General features: G+C 39.8%; 1 protein-coding gene across 1 annotated transcript; it reads left to right on the forward strand.

Annotated features, from left to right (window-relative positions):
* The first annotated feature begins 1826 nt into the window (after positions 1-1826).
* LOC116755673 (protein disulfide-isomerase A3-like) lies at positions 1827-2369 on the forward strand. The gene has a single exon (XM_032635460.1). The coding sequence runs from the start codon at positions 1859-1861 to the stop codon at positions 2225-2227; it is 369 nt and encodes a 122-aa protein (XP_032491351.1). The 5' UTR covers positions 1827-1858; the 3' UTR covers positions 2228-2369.
* Positions 2370-21863: the final 19494 nt, after the last annotated feature.

Raw genomic sequence — 21863 nt, forward strand, 5'->3', positions numbered from 1 at the left:
CCGTGCTCCGCAACAAGAGAAGCCACTGCAATGAGAAGCTCATGCACCACAAACGAAGAGTAGTCCTCGCTCGCTGCAACGAAGACCCAATGCAGCCAAAAATAAATAAAATAAAATTTTTAAAATGGCAATATGATTTTTTAAATTGCAACAAAATTTGTATGAAAAATATGAGAAAAGGCAAAACTCTGATAGACAATCCAAGCATGAGAAAAGAGAAAGAAATCTAGCCATATCAGACATTAAACTTATACAAAAGTATTAGAACTTAAAACTGTGGTATTGACATAAACACAGAAAGGCACACCAACAGGAAAAGGTGGAAACATTAGAAATAAACCCAGAACATATGTGGAAAGCTAAGTCAGTTTTCCCAAGTAGAGGGACAAAGAAGGCTCATTTAATAAGTTGCATTAAGATAAAATAGGACAATTTAGAAAACCAAAGTGTTAGAGCTACACCTTACACCATACAAGAATCCACTGAGGAAACGCAGAGGGATGGATGTGTTGTCACTACTGAATATACAGAAACTGAAAGCCTCTGTAAGTGAAAATGTTGTAAATTAAATTTTGTCCTATAAGAACAACTGATTCAGAAAAATATTTGTACTGAAAATGTCAGGTAAATTAACATTTGTAATATATGAAGAGTTCATTCAAATTCAGAAGGAAAACCTCAAAACCTAAAAATCGAATAAGCCATGACATTAACACAAACATTACATAGAGAAATATCAGTAATAAAGAAAAACAGGGGAAAAGACCATCCTTGATGGAGCCTGGAGATACCTTTAATCGCCTATTTAAGTGGCTCATAAATTGAAAAAATGGTAGCCATTGCCGGTTAAAGTTTAAGGAAGCTGTTGTTTTCACTTATTTATAGGGATCCTTTCAGTTGATGCATTCTTTCTGGAAGGCAATATATTAAGAATAATAAAGATGGATATTCTCTGATCCAAATTTTAGACTCCAGAATTTCTCCTCATGGCATAATTCAACAGAAACAAAAACCTATGCGCAGAATAGCTATCTATGATTCCAAAAGACTGAAAAAAAAGCATAAATGTCCAAGATTACAGGAATAGATAATAAAATCAATTCAGCAAAATATTATATAGTAATTAAAATAATTATGAAGACTATATAGACACGTTTAAAACACCATCATTAATGAAAACAGCTCATGCATGCATTTTTCTTTTTGCATTTTACATGCCCACAGGATGTATTTTATCCTGAGCGTAACAAAGTAAATGCGGCGGTCTGTAAAATGAAAAAAGGGCTAACAGTAGAGGAGAATTATTTTAATTTTAAATCATTAATTACTTAAGCACTATTCTTGAAAAGTTTTACATTCTGTTTTAGGTGCTATGATGGGCCTAGGACTGCTGATAGAATTGTCAGCCACCTGAAGAAGCAGGCTGGACCAGCTTCAGTTCCTCTCAGGACTGAGGAAGAATCTGAAAATTCCTTACTGATAAAGATGCTTCTGTAGTGGGTTCTTTCAAAGATTTATTCAGTGAAGCTCACTCTGAGTTGCAAAAAGCAGCCAGCAACTTGAAAGATAACTACCAATTTACACACACCAATGTTGAGTCTCTGGTGAACAAGTATGATGATGATGGAGAGGGTATCACCTTGTTTTGTCCTTCACATCTGATGAGCAAGTTTGAGGACAAGACTGTGGCATATACACAACAGAAAATGACCAGTGGAAAGATTTAAAAAGTTTATTCAGGAAAACATTTTTGGTATCTGCCCTCACATGACAGAAGACAATAAAGATTTGATACAGGGTAAGGACTGATACAGGGTAAGGACATGCTAAACGTTCCAACTACTGGAGAAACAGAGTGATGATGGTGGCAAAGAAATTCCTGGATGCTGGGAAGAAACTCAACTTTGCTGTAGCTAGCTGCAAAACCTTTAGCCATGAACTTTCTGATTTTGGCTTGGAAAGCGCCACTGGAGAGATTGCTGTTGTTGCTATCAGAACTGCAAAAGCAGAGAAGTTTGTCATGCAGGAGGAATTGTCGCGTGATGGCAAGGCTCTTGACATATTCCTGCAGGATTACTTTGATGGTAACCTGAAGAGATACCTGAAGTCTGAGCCCATCCCAGAGAGCACTGATGGGCCCGTAAAGGTAGTGGTAGCAAAGAATTTTGATGAACTAGTGAATGATGAAAATAAAGATGTGCTGATTGAATTTTATGCTCCTCGGTGAGGTCACTGTAAGAATCTGGAGCCTAGGTATAAAGAACTGGGAGAGAAGCTCAGAAAAGACCCAGATATTATCAGAGCCAAGATGGATGCCACAGCCAACGATGTGCCTTCTCCATATGAAGTTAGAGGTTTTCCTACCATCTGCTTCTCTCCAGCCAACAAGAAGCTAAATCCAAAGAAATACGAAGGTGGCCATGAATTAAATTATTTTATTAGCTACCTAAAGTGAGAGGCCACACCACCTCCCCCCCCCGCCCCCATAATTCAAGAAAAACCCAAGAAGAAGAAGGTAGCACAGGAGGATCCCTAAAGCAGCAGCCAAATATACCACTTTGTCAAAGGACTCTTGCAGGGACTTCCCTGGTGGTCCAGCGGTAAAGAATCCGCCTCCCAATGCAGGGGACGTGGGTTCGATCCCTGGTCGGGGAACTAAGGTCCCACACGCTGCGGAGCAACCAAGTCCACGCGCCACAACTACTGAGCTCGCGTGCCTCAACTAGAGCCCGTGTGCGGCAAACGGAAAGAGGCCACACACTCTGGAACCCACGGGCCCCAACTACAGAGCCCACGTGCCCTAGAGCCCACACACAACTAGAGAAGTGAAAACCCGTGTAGCCACAACTACAGAGAAGCCCTCACACTACGATGACGGGCCCACGCGCCACAAGAGAAGATACCGCGTGCTGCCACTAAGACCCGATGCAGCCAAAACTAACTAACTAAATTTAAAAAAAAGGACTCTTCCACCAGAGATGGGAACACCATTGGGGAGGACTGGGACCCATATGGGATTATTACCTCTCAGGGCTGAGAGGACAGAATGGATAGATTCTGAATCCTGTTAAACTTTCTCTCAACTGTTTCCTAGCTGCACTGTTTATAAGAATACCAGAACCAGTTTATGTTTGTGGTTTTGGGCAAAATTGTTTGTGTTGGGGGCAACGTTGTGGGGGTGTGGGAGAACTGCATTGGGGACTTATTTTCTATCTTTCCTTTTTGTACATTTGGGAACCATGACAATAAATGCGCCCTCTAAAAGAAAAGACAATACTGAATTTGAGTTCTGTCACACAACTTAGTTACCTCTTTCGACTGCAAATCTGTGTCTGAAAATTTGCTAAGTGTATACAAAGTCTTTATACAAGTCAGCCGTGTGTAACATGGCAGCATCAGGAGCTCTGTGGTCTGTCATCATCCACCGCACTGAGCCGGCAAATATTTACTGAGTTGTTGCTTTGACTCTACTCTGGATATCTAACAAGGACACGATATGGTCTCAGCTCTGGTCGTCGAGTGGGAAAGACAGACGTACAGATATATAGAGTGATCATTAAATTATAATGTAGGTACAGCACTAGAGTTATACCAGGATATTTTATTTATTTTTATAAATTTATTTATTTATTTATGGCTGCACTGGGTCTTTGTCGCTGCGCACGGGCTTTCTCTAGTTGCGGCGGGCGGGGGCTGCTCTTCGTTGCAGGTGCACGGGCTTCTCGTTGCGGTGGCTTCTCTTGTTGCAGAGCAAGGGCCCTAGACATGCGGGCTTCAGTAGGTGCGGCACGTGGGCTCAGTAGTTGCGGTCCACCGGCCCTTGAGTGCGCGGGCTTCAGTAGTTGTGGCGCGGGCTCTAGAGCTCAGGCTCAGTAGTGGTGGCTCACAGGCTCTAGAGCACAGGCTCAGTAGTTGTGGTGCACGGGTTTAGTTGCTCTGTGGCATGTGGGATCTTCCCAGACCAGGGCTCGAACCCGTGTCCCCTGCACTGGCAGGAGGATTCTTAACCACTGCGCCACCAGGGAAGTCCCCCAGGATATTTTACCTAATACCTAATTTTACCTTGTACCTAATCCAGCACAAGATGTAATAAAAGATACCAGCTCTGAGCTCTACAATGCAACAAGAATAAACGGCTGGGGGAAAGGTGTTACATGCAGGGAGTGGGCATGAAGGTAAGAAATAGCGTGGTGAGTAGAGACCACCTCGGCAGGGTGGAAAGGCCAGGCTTTCAGGTTCGTGTTTAAGTCCTGCTTCTACCACTTATTAGCTGGGTAATGCAAATCATTTCCTCATGTCTAAAATGCAAATAATTCCACCTACCTCACAAACTGACGTAAGGATTAGAGGAGATCATGTATGTAAAGGAAGCACTAACGTGCCTGACATGTAGCTGGCCCTCAACAAATGAAATGCTGTTTCAAGGGTTTCAGTGGTAACTGGGACAAAAGGTACAAGGCAGGATGAGATATGAAGTAGGAGGCAATCAGATCATAGAGGGCTTCTTTATCAGGCTAAAGAGCCTGGACCCCATACCATAAATCACTGATGCCTTTGAAGGATTTTAATCAGGAAAACAATATAGTCAGGTTTGCTTTTTAAATGGGTCACTCTCAAAACTGGCTAGAAGCTGGATTTGATGGGGCTGAGACTAGCAGTAAGAAGGACTGTTAGTGGGTTGCTCTAATGGTTCTGGAGAGGATGCTGAAGGCCTAATATAGGAATGGAAATGAAGGAAAGGTTGGAGGAATATTCTGCAGGTATAACAGGTAGGGCTTTGTGATTATTTAGAGATGGGAGGAAAAGGAGAGGAAAGTGAGGCGTCAAGTTCATTAACTAGTTTCCCGGTATGGGTGGTTGGTAAATGGTAGTACAGCAACTAAAATTAGAAATGAAAAGAAGGAACAGGCTGGGGGACTATGATGAATTATTAGGTACCCACATGCGGCAGGCACTGCTGAGTTCTGAGGTTACAAAGACGAATAAGACATGGGCCCTCTCTGTAAGAAGGTCACATGCTGGTAGGAAAGACATAAAAATGAAGATGAATAAAATACAGATTGTTTGTATAAAGTCACCTATCTGGATTCTTAATAAAAACCATTAAATATCTAATCATGAGGAAATAATCAGACAAATCCCAATTAGGAGATATTCTGCAAAGACAACCTGACTCTTCACAAGTAATATTGTGAAAGATTCTTAGAAAGTGAGTTCAATGTTGAAGGACAATAAATATGCACGACAACTAAATGCCATGTATGACCACTGGTTGCATACTAATAAGAATAGTTCAAAGGACATTAATATGATAACTGGGAAATTTTGATTATGGAACACAAATCAAATAGTACTATCATATCTCTGTTAAATGTCTTAGGTATACTAACGCTATTGTGGTTATGTAGAACAGAGTTCTAGGTATTCAGACATAGATGCTGAGACAGTTAAATAGTTAGGGTAATATGCCACGATGCCTGTAACTTATTTACAGATCTGTACGTCATTTGTATACATGTATATTTATACATATTGATATATGAATACATTTCATATATATAGATATTATGAATATATAGAGAGAGAGCACATGTGTGAATGTGGAAAAATGTTCAGATTTGGTGATTTTATATTCATTTTATTATTCTTTCAACTCAAATCACCAAATTTGGACATTTGTATACTATCATATCAGTAACAAGTGTAGGAGAAATGTAAGAAGATGAAACAAAGTTTTTTAGTTAAACCCTTCCTCCAAGATTTTCTCCACGGTTCTATTTTCCTACACATGATACTCTGTGAAAACCTTTACTTTGCAAGAGTTCTGGCTTTGACAGTTAGGTGGGCCACAGTCCAGGGTATCATGGAAACAGACACCATTGATGTCATGACTCTGCACAGTCAGTCAGTGTAGCTTTCGTTTTCTCCAATGGGAAGACTGTGCCCATGAGAAAGGATATACTCAGACACATTACTGGGACAGTTTCATAAGACATGTGACAAATCCTCAGTCTCCCGCAGAAAATTTAATCCACTTTCAAAATGTCACTCGACAGCATTCTACATCCTGAAATCTTGTCTACTGAGTAGATTTTTCCTGTCTCCCATTAATTCTGGAAACAATCCTAGCAAGTTCCATTTACTGAATACGCCTACGCACCAAGTACTGTGGCTGGTATTTTGCATATATGATATTCATTTATCCAAAATGTATTTATTAAGTCAATACTATGGGCCAGTCACTATTCTAGGCACTGGAGACATAGCACTGCACAAAACAGATATAAACCCCTGCCTCTTGGAGCTGAATACATCTCAATGATCTCATTCAAACATCATTAATGATTTCATTTAATCTTCACAATAAATCTGAAAGGGAGCTTTGGTAAGATTTCAAACCTTGCCTAATGTTATAGTTGAATTCCAACCATACTCTTTCAAATTCCAAGGTACCATTTTTCTTCTATGTCATCCTTCTTTCCAATAACTCAGCATCACTGGAATTTGAAGAACTTGCAAGGTGATGTAGTTAAACAAAGATCTGATCAAGAAGAAAGATATACTTTTCACAGAACCCAAGTTAATAAAAAATGGGATACACCGTCCATCTAAAATTATGCAAGAGAGTCTGGGGGACAAAGTTTGCACAGCAAAGTGTTGGAATTTCTTGTATCTAACAATAAGTATATAATATTCAAAATCACAATTGCCCTGGACACTGCAGGCATTCCCTCAAATTCCGTGTGTCCTCTCTCTCATTATACAGTTAGGGTTGTCTCTTGCACTGTGCTCTCTGAGCTCCTATCACTTTGATATGCTAAGCAGCTTTGCATCAGCAGGGGTGAATTGGGCCCAGCCAGTGTTCCCGATTTAAATTTTAATTCATTAAAGAAGCATGCAGTTCTCTGTAGTGAATTGAGCAATAAAAGTATGAATTCTGAAAAAGACAGCCCCAGCTTATTCCTTTGGCAACTTGATCTTTGACAAAGTTGGAAAGTGGTGAAAGTTTGAGAGCTGCTTAATAATGAAAGTGACAAAAATCATGGAGAATGGAAATGTAAAGTCCTAATGCCAGCAATTAGAAGTAATGACTAGTTTATTAGGCTATCATTTGAGCAAAGTTATTTCCACTTCAACACAAAGCACATTGGTCACATCTCATGCATAGGAGTCAGTATCCACTGTAGGGAATTTGGGGGCTTCCAAAAAGAGCTTAGTTCTGGGACCTCTGGTTCTCACTGTTAAGCACATCAATTCCCAAAATACTCCAGGACTGGCTTTAACACCATCTGTCAGAGACAGCGTGATACAGCCCAGGAAGTCCTTTACCAATCACAATAGCAGACACCTAATTTTATGTGAACCTATGGCATGCATCATCAAGGATGGGACTGAGAAATTAAAGCTCTTTTCAGCCTAAGCTATTCACTCCCAACCTCTCTGACAGGAAGGGCCTTACAATTACAGATAATGAATTAAAGCCCAAGGAGGCCAAGATAAGTGGGAGAGAAGTGACATCTATTAGTTCTCAAATGCATGAAATCTGGCATGAAAGGGTTTCCTCAGAGGAAAACGCCAATTACATGACGATTTTAATGTGAAAGTGAACTGCGCTTGCGAGAGCTAGATAATTGATACCACAGTTTACTTGTTGTATGTGTGCATAAGTAAACATCTGTATTCATATAAATTCAACAGGTATTTATTAAGCATCTACTACATGCTTGGCAGTATGTAGAAAATGGGGATGAAATGGTAACTCTTACAGGTATGCTTCGTGTTCTCATGAAACGTATAGTCCAGAGAGGAATACAGAGCAATACATAAGCAAGACTATGTGATAAGGCCTAGAGAGACAAAATGTAAGGTGTCATGGGAGTCACAGGGAGGCTTCCTAACTCGATGTGGAGTCAGGAAAGATTTAGCAGAGCAAATGGTATCTATACTAAGTCCAAGAGAAGGGACAGGAATTAGATGAGAGGGAGGGGGAGAGTGGATCCGGCAGTAGCAACAGCATAGGCAAAGAGAAGGTGAAAAACTCTGGGAGGATTGCCGGAAGTTGAGTACGGCTGGATCTCAGGGTGCAAGGAGAGATCAAAACGGATAAAACTGGAACTAAGGAGAAACAAGGTGATAAATGATGGCCGAGCAAACATTGGCTTTTGTGAGCATATCTTTTCTAAAGAATTTTAATTGTATACAGTTTAATATATATTTATATATCTGTATTTATATCAAAATTAACAGCATAGAAACCAAATCTGGTCCAACTTTTAAAGAAGTACTAATCCCAACTTCAAAGAGTCTAAAGCCTCACCTGATGGTGTTAAGTTCTGAGTTCTTTCTGGAGATAACACAGCTTGCTTCAGTTCTGGCAATATTTACCATCAAGGTATTGTGGCCAGGGTCAGGGGTTGCCAACGATTAGACTAGTGGTTTTTAACGCTGGCTGTAAATTAGGATCACCTGGAGAATTTAAAAGTAAACTGCTGTCCAGGTCTCACCCTCAGATTTTGAATTAATAGGTCTCTATTAGGATTGGATATTGGTATTTTTAAAGAACAGAGATGTAAATGCCAAAGGCAGGAAAGAATCTGAGCTACTCTCGACTTTCAGAACTGATAATATCTTCTCAGCTAGACCATGGGCTGCTTGCAACTGGGGACTATGGTTCCTGATTTTTTGTTATTATAATTATTGTTACTGTTATTATTTCTTCAACAGCTAGCTGCAGAACAATAGTCAATAAAATATACACAACTATTGATGAACAATAGCCATGGGGGAGAAAGGAAGGGCAAGTACTATACAGTCTGTGTTTAGTATGAGTTACCAGTTGATGAGGGTCTACTCTAAGTCCTGCTGTAACTCCAGCACTTAGCACAAGATGTGTCACAATGGAGGTGCTTAATAAATATATATGGAATGGATACGTTAATTTCTGTCGCAAGGATGAGGAAAATGAAGCTCAAAGCTTCTTATTTGGGGGTCAAATAATCACATCCTTCAAGACAAAGCTGATCACACTCAACTGACTCTTACCCTCACACCATGTTCATGAGATTTATCCAGGGCACTCTGTGGGCAACAACCCTCTTAGATATCTTGCCTTTCAGAGTCATGGGGAATGTCTGACCCATTTGCCGCTTTGCTGAAAACTTTATCCCCTCTACCAGCCAATGGTACCACTCAAAAATGTCTCGTCATTACAGACACATCTCGGTCCACCTCCTCCCACTGACCCAGCACTCTGCTGGGGGTTGTGGGGGGAAGAGGGGGGACAGCTCGTAGCCCAGGTGACAGAAACAAAATCCTGGGAGTGGATTTGCTGATGTAACGGAGCTGCGCGGAAGTGTGATGTGGGAGTGGGACTCTGGTGAGAGAGGAGGGAGAGCCTGTAATAGAACTCAAGGTGTTCATGCTAGAGGGTCACTGGGAACCCTGGCCCTTCCTGTACTTATCATCAGGGTAGCAAGAGAAATGTTGACCACAAGAAAAGGAGGGCCAGACAGACAAATTCGTAGAGGACGAGGAACCTTCTCTCACTTTCTTTTACTTTCACTTAGTTGAGCCACAGAAGATATAGTTACATCTTAGTCTTTCCTTGTGACTTGGCATTTCTGTTGGTTTGGCTATTTTTAGCACTATTACTTAGAGACTACGGAGGGTGTAATTCACAAATGAGGCAGACATTTGATAAGACCTGCCTTGGTTTCCAAGTGTTATCGCCACACCTGCATACATATATAGAAGCTTCTTCCTATCTACACCTTAACTGACAAAGTATCTACTATGGGTTTTAGAGAATTAATAATATGTTATATTTATTGGCTGAAATGTGATGCTCCACAATCTAGGTTTATCAGAATTTTAGAAATAAGAAACTTAAACCTTTTCTATCACCCCCTCTTTTCTTCCTACCTCTAAAATAAAATAAAGCAAGGAACAGGCATTAATTTGAGTTTGTCTTTCCTTGTGAACAGGTTTTATGTTCTATAAGCTACTTTACTAAAAATTATAGTAAATAGTTTTATAAATAAAAACCAAAACCATCATATTGATATTACCTATGGATATTGAATTTTAAGTAGAGATGATCATATTACAGAGTATAATTTCCAAAGATTTTTAATTTTCAGTATTTCCTTAAGCTTTGACACTGAGCCTAAGCTTTTGATTTTTATTCTGTTTAGAAATATAGGTTTATAACTACCTAAGCCCTATTTTCACACGTTCCTCAATCTTTGAGTGCATGCCTCATACTGCAGTGTTATATAAATGAATGTGTCCTCTCCTTTTCTCTAAAAATGTAAATCCCTTACATGGGCATTACCAAAACATAATTTGCTTTCTGATTGAAACGAACAAATAAAAATCCCACACAAATCTACAATAAAATATACAGCCTCCCAGAGGGATCCTAGATTTCAATCAAGGAATTTCCAGAAACCATAGTATGGTTTACTTACGGAACGCATTTCAAAGCAAAATGCTGAAAACTCTTCCTTCCTTTTCCTTGTGATTTACCTTCATGTATGAATTGGTTTTATTTCTTACATTCCCACAGACTTAGTTCCTTATGAATAAGGAGCAGGCCTCAAATTCTTTTCCTTTGCCTTGTGCTAGTGTGGTCTTCTGCTTTGTCTATAAATGGCTTAGCAGTGTCCTGACAGAGCAGATGTAGGTGGTGGGGAAAGGACAGCTCAATGAACAAGTCCCAGCCATGGATGCTGAAGGGCTAGGCCATTGTGGGCACTGCCCATTTCCATCACATTCAATACTGTATAAGGGCATTTGCAGCAAGACTAATGCATAAAGCATTAAAACTTATGGAAGAAGGGGAATAGGGCCCAACTTTAGTAAAATTATGAAGAAATTTTGCGGCTTCCACATTGAATGGGACTCTTCACTGGAATGTTAGGACTTCAATGTATTTTCTCATACTTTTTCATCTATTTCATGGACTTAGGTAAAAAAGCAACCTCGCTTTTAAGTTAGGTTTTCATGGAAGAAAAGAACTTATGGAAACTTTTTCGTTAACCATCTGCTATGTTGCTTAAAAATTTTAATTATCTTTTTTTAAAGATATATACTCAAAATTCTGTTTCTCTTAAAATTTAAATAGCTTTCTTTAGTTCTATTTGAAGCCTATGGATATAATTTGATTTAGAAGAAGTAAGTGTAAGTTTTTACTTATTCTATGTGGTCACAACCTGCATTGGTTTGAGTAGGTATATGGCAAATGTTAAGAGTGTATGCTTTTGGGGCTTCCCTGGTGGCACAGTGATTGAGAGTCTGCCTGCCAGTGCAGGGGACACGGGTTTGTGCCCTGGTCTGGGAGGATCCCACATGCCGCGGAGCAACTAAGCCTGTGTGACATGGCCGCTGAGCCTGCGCGTCCAGAGCCTGTGCTTGCTCCGTAACGGGAGAGGCCACAACAGTGAGAGGCTCTCGTACCGCAAAAAAAAAAAAAAAAAAAAAAAAGTGTATGCTTTTGTCCTGTCTTAGCACTCTTTCCATGGGTAAACTATCCTTCCCACATTCTTGAATAAATATTCAGAGCTCATGAGGTTCAGCTGATCAGCCCCACTACCCCACCCCTTCACATTCCAGAGATGCTCCAGTGATTTGCATATGACTCAGGCCTGACTACTCCACTCCTGGCAGTGATTCACCCAAGCCAATCAGCCCATGGCAGGAGCTATCAAGGTAAATGCACTATAGGATCTGCAGCTCTAAGAATGATCTTGGTACTGCCACCAGTCATTCTGTTGGTTTTTGAAGCGGAAGAACCAGGCCCCATGGCTTCAACTTATATGAGTTGTATTTTTGCCACTTGCAACTCCAAAGAATCCCAGTCCATACAGAGACAAGTTGAGGGGATAGCATTTGTTTTATAATGAAGTGTCATAGTATATTTGACATGTGCAAACTCAGTCCATTCTTTTCTTTTAAGAATAGAATGTTTATGACCTTATATTGAAATACTATACAATTTTCACAGAAATATTATGTTGGATTTTAAGGGATTATCTTGATTTAGGTTAATCTGAGAAGTGGTTTCCATAGATGGTGCTATATAAAATGACCGAAGAACACCATGAAATAAAATAAAAATCTACACGATGATATAAGGTTTGCTATTCTCATTTTGAAGTAGCAGCTGTTACACTTATGAATGGGATAACTGATGATCCATTACCAAAAAATTCAAACTAACTTAAGCCAATTTGTCCTTGTCTTCCTGATAAGGTATTGGGTATACTAATTTTATTCCAATTTATTTGGGGTGAAATATACCCCATGCCTAACTCATTTTGGAACCACTAAGTTAAACAAAGCTAAAGTTATTGTTGTTGTTTTTAAACTGTATGCCTTCTCAGAACTTAATTTACGTTCATGTGCGTTTTAAATCTACAAGAAGGAAACAGAATATGCGGCCTTTCCTAAGCTTATTTAACCATGGATGGAAGCATTTACTACTAAGCATTTTCAGGGACTAGTGTTCTACAAGATACACTTTGGGAAGTTCCAATCTATGTTGTTAAAATGAGCCTGTATATAGTGCTTGACAGTTGCCAATGCATATTAAAATAAGTATCCAAATAAAGAAGAGATCTCTCTTCTTTATGCATTTCATAAGGCAGGGTGGTACAGAATCAAGAATACAGAGATTTGAATACGAGTTTTACTTATTAACTGCTCTTTAAGCCTGTAACCTCCTAAGTTTTTGGTAAAAATCAGATAGGATCTTCTCAGTGTCTGGGCTACCCTTCTACTTCTACGTGTAGTTAACTCCTTATTCTTCAAAAATCAGCTTAATCATTGCCTAATGTCCTCTTTGCTTCTGTGTCCTGTTATATCATAGCACAGATCACACCGCAACCTAACTCTTTTTATCGACTGATCTCCTCTATTAAACCTTGAGCTACTTTAAAGCCAAAAATATGATTTGATCATTTTTATATCTCTAGAGACAAAGCATAGTGCCTGACAGTAAGTTCTCAGTAAGTAGCTGTGCCAGTCAGAAAGTCATCCCTCTTAGCTGTTTATGCTTGCTGGTGAATAATTCCAGCTGCTAGCTGATAGGAAAAGGTTTAATGGTAAAAGTACTTGATCGTATCATCATGAAAATCAATTCCAGCAGTCTCTAAGATGGGATGCTCTCACTAATAGTGGTGGGCGGAGAAGGTGTGATGCCATCACTACCATGCTCAAAAGAAAAAATATATATTATAATTATATATATGCATTTTGTAATTAAGAAAAAAATTTAATCTGTATGGATATATGACATACTCATTGTCACCCATATATGGTCCATATTTCAAAAGGTATCCAAGGTATTTCTAGGCAAAAGAGGAAGTGCTACCACACAGAGGTATAAAAATAGGTATAAGAGACCTAACTCATTCCTTGTTTTTCAACACACTGCAATTGCTTAAGTAAATGTACAGTTTCTATAACAAGGCTTAAACTAAATAAGTGTCACAAAGTAGACAAATGGCTTTAAAAACTTCCTTGCAAGCAAACCAGAGCTTGAAGATAAAGCAAAAATGCAAATTATATAAGCACAAATGAACTACAAGAAACTTGCAGAATTAAGTTGCCTCCAATTTCTAGTATAAACTTTCAACCAATTTAAAAGGTAAACAAAGTAACAGTCTAATTAGTGGGAAAAGACTCATAAAATTCCCAATGGATCAAGAAATTTTGAAATATGAACTTAAATCATCTCATCATACATTAGCTAAGATTAGTGGATGATGGGATAAAGAATAAAGACGCTGCAATTTCTAAGACATTGAAAATATAGATTATTCCAACTAAGTTTAGTCCTTTTAACATTCACTATTTTTCTTAGGTATGCAACAACTGTACATATACACTAGTTATTATATATTAATATAATCCTTATTATTATATGAGATGTATTATTAATATATACATTTCTTAAGCACTGGGGAAAAATAGGATGGCTCTGGGGTATGAAAGGTATTCTGTCTCATTGTGAGTAAGTCTTTAGACCAATGCTTTGTCTAAACTTCCCAGAGGCACAGGCTTGATGAGTCCAGATATTTAAGTGCAGAAACAGAAAAAAGTAACTCAAGGCTGAAAGAGAAGTGGGATATGGAGAGGCTGCAGACTGAGATCTGAATCTGATACACCTTGTCTGATTCCCATGGAATGCGGTCCTCCCCAGCATTGCTCTATGATGCCACAGCACTAGGGACTACCTTCTGCTCTCTTCCTCTTTCTCTATTAGAACGTTTAATTAAGGAATCAGTATTTTCCACTTCAGAGCCATACAACCATCAATATCTACCCAGTTCTAGCACTGTATTCCCTAATATATGTATGAAATTTCTAAATGCACCTTTTTGGAATAACAGTTTTACTGAGATATAATTCACATTTAATACAATCCACCTATGTAAAATGTACAATTCAATGGTTTTCAGTATATCCATAGAGTTGTGTGACCATCACTATATTTTCATCAGTTCTCCAAAAAGTCCTGTACTCACCAGCAGTCATTCCCTCTTCACTTTTCCCACCCACAGCACTAGGCAAACACGAATCTACTTTCTGTTTCTATACATTTGCCCCTTCTGGACATTTCACATACCTAATATATTTTTAGTACTACGTCTATTCCTTATCCCACACTGCAAAATTCTACCTGGGTTCAGAAGGATGTAACTTTGCTCTGACTTTCTCCTGCCCTGACAGAAGAAAATCATAGACGCAAGACAAAAGAAAGACCCAAGAAAGCTCTCTAGTATCTAGTATCAGGCTAGTAGTAAACTAGTATCAGGCTAGTTTCTGGAATAATCCACAAGTTGCAGAATATAGCTAGTAATAGTTCATACTTGTTTGTCTGTATGGAAATGGAGGAATGTAATAAAATATCACGTATCACTACAAAGTCTTTTGTTCTTAAGTCTTACACATGATTGTAAATGCTTAATACCTCTGGAACATTTTTCTGGAATACTGTGTTTTAAAAATTTAATCCAGTTAGTCTTTCACATAATATTAATTGAGCCATAAAATATATGCCAGGCACTATGCTTGATTTTTACAACAATCCAGAAAGTAGGTCAGTATTATTATTCCCATTTTAAAGATAAGGAAATTGAGGACTTCCCTGGTGGCACAGTGGTTAAGAATCCGCCTGCCAATGCAGGGGACACGGGTTCGAGCCCTGGTCCGGGAAGATCCCGCATGCTGCAGAGCAACTAAGCCCATGGGCCACAACTACTGAGCCTGTGCTCTAGAGCCCGCGAGTCACAACTACTGAGCCCGTGTACCACAACTACTGAAGTCCGCGCGCCTAGAGCCCATGCTCCGCAACAAGAGAAGCCACAGCAATGAGAAGCCCGCGCACCGCAACGAAGAGTATCCTCTGCTCACCGCAACTAGAGAAAGCCCGCGCACAGCAACGAAGACCCAATGCAGCCAAAATAAATAAATAAATTAATTAATTAAAAAAAAAATAAAGATAAGGAAATTGAGATTCATAGAAGTAAAGTGAGCTGCCCCAAATCACACCACTCATACATGGAAGAAATAAGAATTGAATTTAGGTCTTCATTCTCCGTCGTGTACACTTTCCATCATGTTACATTTTCTACCCTCAAACAACCACAGTCCTTCTGGTATAAAGACTATGCAAGAGCTAAGTCCACAGGAAACAATTTATACTCTTCCAAGACCATTTTTTAAAGTTAACTATGATTATAGTTCAGACACTTCTATATGCAACAGAAATGCTTCACTATAATTGATATTGTGGGTCTGAGGACCCAGCATCAGGTTAAAAAAAAAAAAAATTCCTCTTTCCTGGTTTGCTGCTTCCCCCAGTGGCCCCAAATGCAGAAGGGCTTAGACATTTGAGCTCTAGAATTTACCATTCTCCTCATTCACACCTCAATACACAATTCTCTCTCCTGGTTATTAAATCCCAGTGGGCTTGTTGCAAAATAAAATAATAACCTAAGACAAAAAATAACATGCAGTCATTTTACACAGAGTCTGGCGTTAGAAATTCAGTAGGGGGAGAAGAAATGAAATGAGGGGGAAAGAACTGGCAGATTACAAGGTCAGCCCCCATCAGCAGCAACAGTGACATAACAATATCAGAAAAATGTCTGATCACCTTACCAATCATTGTGGGCTCTTGCTGTGTTTAGTGCAGTGTGTTCCGAGTAGATTGCTGTTTTTCTAGCTTCTAAGTGCCTTTGGCTTAACGACACCAACATTTCCACGAGGTATACACATTTAACTCGGGGCAGGAATCACCTTCTGCAGAAAACAGGGCTGCCTTATGCAGGTGGGGTTTCCAGAGCCCACGGGCACAATTCCTCTGCGAGCGGACACAGGCCAAAACAGGCAGGACTGCATGGATGGATCAGCTGGGCTTGTCTTGATACAGTAACCTAATAAACTCCAACTGTGCAAGGCACCACTGGTGCTGAGAAACCTGATTGTTCATAGTAACAGGACTTTCTTCAGTACTGTTGGTGAGAAATTCAAGTGTCCTCTCTGCTAGTAATTTCTGGGGCACTACTTCATTTAATTAACCCCCGGAGAGCTAGCCAAGGCGCTGCTCTGGTTACAAAATAATGGGTCCATCAGGCACAATCAGTACCCAAGTGAAACATGGCAGTGTGCATGAAAACGATCGAAGTAAACAATTTCAAGCGCTGAAAGGGGCTCGCTTCCTAATTAACCCTTAGAGGGCTCATCTGTTTGCCTGAACAAAGCCCAACCACAAGCCTTTGCCAATTGGCATGATGGGGAAATGGTTTTTGCCTCAGATCTTGCTAGGCATGGCACTGGCAAATGGAAATGACTAATCCCCGATGACTTACACCATAGAACACCTGGAAAACACACAGGGTTCAGTGAACATATTAAAGAGTGGATATATTATGGAGAATGAGTCCTAGAAAGAGTCTTGGAAAAAATCCAAATTCTTGGAAGAACAGCTTCCCTGCCCTTGCTACTTGAGGACAAGACACGTTTTCTTCTCTCTGACAGCTCCATAGAAATTAGTATAAGACCCTCCGTGCAGGATGTGTACAGCCTAACTTGTGGGTGTGATTTGTTTTAGAGCGAGATTGGAAGTGATAAAACTGTTGGGTTTTTTGGACTCTACATAAAAAAATAAACCAACTACTGTCTCAATATCAATTTTAATAAGCACATTTTTATTCTGTATTCTGATGGGTGTTGCATTTGATTTTTCTTTGCTATATTGCTAGCTCCTAGAGCAATGCTCAGTACAAAGCAGGTGTTTCCAAAAATACTTGTCGAATAAACGTGTGAATGACCTAAAAAGAGGCTACTGTGAATGAGGGGGTAGAGGAGTGGGCAGCAATTATCCAAAAGCACATATTTAATAGGTGCATGGATAAAAGAGTAATGCTTTACATTTGCTATGCTGTGTTGGGTCTTTATTACCTTTAACAGTATATATATTTTTAATTATCTTTTCAAAATATACACCTTCTAAAAGTCTAAGAGGGTCAGATTCAAGATATTGGTTACTAAATAAACAAAACTCCTCTATTACTCCTTAGATTTTAAGTCTTCCTGGGAATAGGGGTGAGCACGTGTTGGACGCAACGTGGTGTGATGGTAAAAGGTGGCACCTTTGGAGCCATAGCTCCTGATTTTGAATAACTGACTTTGCCAAAATTTTGCTATGTAAACTTTAAAACGTATCTAACCTTCCTAAACTATAGTTTCCTCATCTATAATAAAATGGGGCTAATACCACCTACCTTAATCTCCATGTAAAGGGCTCAGTAATTGTTAGTGATGATGATAACGATAAAGTTTTGATTCTCACGAGAAAAAATCTTACAGCAGCAGCTCACAAATTAAACACAGCAATATTCAATTGTTCACAGGTACAGGAAAGAACTTTGACTCAGTTGTATATATGCGCACACAAGAACACATTAACGCAGACAGTGTTCTCGATATAGATCTTGACAACATACCAAAAATAAGACCTAGCCAAAGAGGCTCTTATTATGCCCAAAACAGCACCTCAGAGAAGCGTGTCCTGAACAAGGGTGCCATGGTCTGATTTGTGCAAAGCCCCTGGAAATCTTCAGTGTGGCAGAATCAACACCTGTTCCCTTATTTACCTCATCTTTAAGCAAATGAAGCCTACTGACTTGGGTATACCAAAGAGAGAGCCTGGATTTCCCCATGATTTTGATTGCCAGATTGGCTGCCATGGATCATATTCTCTATATATTTGTGGTCAGCAAGAGAGAACAAAGCTTGCAAATTATCAGCGGTTGCTTATGCTTCATTCGGTCAAAGGAATACTGAGATCCTGGCTTTTACTTGCCTGTGTGGCATAAGTTCAGGAGTGGCACCACGGCAATCACAGTAAGAGGCCATGATCTCATGCTTAGAGGAAAAGCTTCTCAGCTGGGCTCCTTGTGGTCCTGAAGTTGTATCGTGACCTCAGCCCCTTTGGGGCTTCCTAGGCGGAAATCTTAGCTAGGAGAATAGGAATACTCCGGAGGATGGAGCCAGGTCCCTTTCCACACGAGGCTCAAAATCCTGAGCTTCGTCTTCCCTTATCGAACTGCCACTGAATGATAAGATTTAGAGGGAAGAAATGTATTTCACTCCAGAAAAAATTATCTTTTGTTCTTCCTCCAAGGCCGACTTTAACAAGGTCTTTAAAAAATAGAAGGGGTCTTAAAGAAACCCATCTGGCTTCCGAATGCCAAATTTGCTCTAAATTCCTGGGAGTCAGGCTAGGCTGTCAATATACTCTGAGCTGTAATATGTTGTTCGTGTTTCTCTCAGGTCATCAATGTCTTTGCTTGCTTTTCTTACCATTCCTCAGAATAATGGCGCTTAGTGAAGCGATTTCTTTTTAACTCCTACCATGTGCCTAGTTTCAGGCTATATTCAAAATTCTATTTTAAAATTCTACCTCTCATCACCATCCTTCCTCCAGAGGTTTAAATACAATCTAGACCTCTCCACCCATTTTTTTTTTTTTTTTTTTTTTTTTTTTTCCGGTACACGAGCCTCTCACTGTTGTGGCCTCTCCCGTTACGGAGCACAGCCTCCGGACGCTCAAGTCCAGCGGCCACGGCCCACGGGCCCAGCCACTCCGCGGCATGTGGGATCTTCCCGGACCGGGGCACGAACCCGTGTCCCCTGCATCGGCAGGCGGACTCCCAACCACTGCGCCACCAGGGAAGCCCTCTCCACCCATCTTGTTACTTGCTTAATAACGAATATCTACAGATATGGATTAGGAACCTCAGTCCTCTTCTTCTATGCCAGCACTCAAAGTTTCAAAATATTCAGGATCACACACCTTTTAAAATATTTACAAGCACAAAATATTTTTATAGTACCAGGCCATTTAAAAATCTTTGTGAAAAATTAAATACCAGCCAATCCATTCTCCAGGGACGCACTATTAAGTTGCACCTTGAAAATAAGTTGATAAGAATACTGCACATTTACCAAAACTTAAAGTACTAGAAAATTCCACAAAAATCTCGGATGTTAACTTTATTGGATTAAGTGTGACAGTAAGAAATACTAGGGCTCATTGAAAAAGGTATTGTATTTGAAAACAAGAGCACTCAGATCTTTGTGCTTTACTGGAAAAAGGTCCACATCTGGAGTTACTGAACATGTGTTAGGAACCCAGTTGTGCCATCAACAAGCTGTGTGACCCTGGAAAGTTCACTTTGCCTCTATGCGCCACTTTCTTCCCTGCAAAACATGGCTCACAGGATTGTAGTGTGGACCCAAAACTTACTACTCTCAATAAATTCCAGGATGTTAGGAATTTCTAGATCGTAAGTAAATCTTGGGTAAAAAAATGTCATTTTGAGAAGCAAAGGATGTGGCACAAACCACGAGTCTTTAGTGTCATGCTACTACCGCTAATATCTCACATTTTATTGGCAATTAATAACTTAAAGGTCATTTATCAACACATAAACTTCTTTGATTATTACAACAATGCTAGGAGGTGGATATGCTTGGCATTCCAATCTCCATTTTACACATAAGGCAACAGAGGATCAGAGAGTTCAAGTGACATCCACTGAGACCTCAGTCTCTTAATACATAGTTTATTTTTTTTTTAACATTTTTATTGGAGTATAATTGCTTTACAATGGTGTGTTAGTTTCTGCTGTATAACAAAGTGAATCGGTTACACATATACATATGCCCCCATCTCTCTTCCCTCTTGCGTCTCACTCCCTCCCACCCTCCCTATCCCACCCCTCTAGGTGGTCACAAAGCATCGAGCTGATATCCCTGTGCTATGCGGCTCCTTCCCACTAGCTATCTGTTTTACGTTTGGTAGTGTATATATGTCCACGCCACTCTCTCGCTTTGTCCCAGCTTCTCCTTCCCCTTCCCTGTCTTAATACATAGTTTAATTCTTTCTCTTATGTCCTGAACTTAGGAGTAAAGCTGATCTCGGGAAATGTACTCAGCAAAGTTACAGCACAGCACTTTTAAACATCAATTAATTTTCCTGCATGACTGAAGCCTTTGTCCCTTCTAGAATGCCTTTATTTACCTCTTGATTGAATCACTAAATTGCTCAAAGTTCATGGAATCCTCTTTTTTCCTTCTCATTCATTCATTCATGCATGCTACCTTAGCTCAGGCTGCCATGACAAAATACCTTAGACTGGGTGGTGTAGACAACAGAAATTTACCACAGTTCTGGAGGCTGGGAGGTCTAAGATCGAGATGCCCGCAAGGTAGATTTCATTCTGAGCCCTTTTTTCTCAGCTTGTAGGCGACTGCCATCTTGCTGTGTGCTCACATGACTTCTTTGTGCCCCAAGCAAAGTGGGGTGAGGTGGTGGTACTCTTTCATATCTCATCTTACAAGGGACTAATCCCATCTGGAAGGCTCCACCCTCATGACCTCATCTGAACCTAACTACCTCCCAAAGACCCCATCTCCAAATACCATCACACTGGGGGTTAGGGCTTTAACATACGAATTTTGCAGGGACACAAATATTTAGTCCATAACACATGCATTCATTCATTCAACAGTAACCATTACAGGGTTAGTTGTAACAACTTTTACTCATTTAGCAGTGAACAAACAATGTTATTTTCCATATACATCCCACTAATTTGATCTTAAAAGCAATTCTATAATATGTTAAGCAAAAATCTTATTTCCATCTTCCATATTAGGAAGCTGAGTCTCAGAGAGGGAAAGTTAACTTTTGAGCTTGCTTTTTAAATTCAGGACTTCTGAGTACAAATCCAATTCTCCATACACAACACAGTAAGGTAATGTGAAAGATGCAAAGGTATTCATTCGTTCATTCATGCAAAATATTTATAGAAAACCTGTATTTGCCCACTACCGTTCCTGGGGATACCCAGTGAACAAAACACACTGAATCATGCTTTCCTTTTGAAGCTTGTATTCTAGACCTTTTACCATCAGAAGCATGCAATTTGAAAGGACATATGCAAAAAAAACCTACAGTACAGGGAAGAAGATAAACAGCCACGTGAGCAGGCAATGTGGGAAAATGTTACAGAATTTCAAAGCACACAGAGACTGTTTCCGGTAGGAAAAACTCAGAAAAAATTTTCACAGAATGGGAAGCCCTTGAGGTGAAGTTTGGAGGACAAGTGGAATAAAGATGTAAGCGAGCAAGAAAAAGAGAATAGATGGTCCACTAGACTGTTAGTTCCCTGAGGAAAGGGGTTTTGTCCCTTTTATTAAGGGCCTAGGACAGTTACTGGCATTTAGTAAGCGCTCAATATTTATTAAATTAGCAAAGGATAACTCCAAGCATAGAAATAATATGA

Source organism: Phocoena sinus, chromosome 6, assembly GCF_008692025.1.
Source record: "Phocoena sinus isolate mPhoSin1 chromosome 6, mPhoSin1.pri, whole genome shotgun sequence".
NCBI classification, from domain to species: domain Eukaryota; kingdom Metazoa; phylum Chordata; class Mammalia; order Artiodactyla; family Phocoenidae; genus Phocoena; species Phocoena sinus.

Coding starts and splice junctions, on each gene's coding strand:
- LOC116755673 (XM_032635460.1), top strand. CDS start 1,859: ATGATGGTGGCAAAGAAATTCCTGGATGCTGGGAAGAAACTCAACTTT.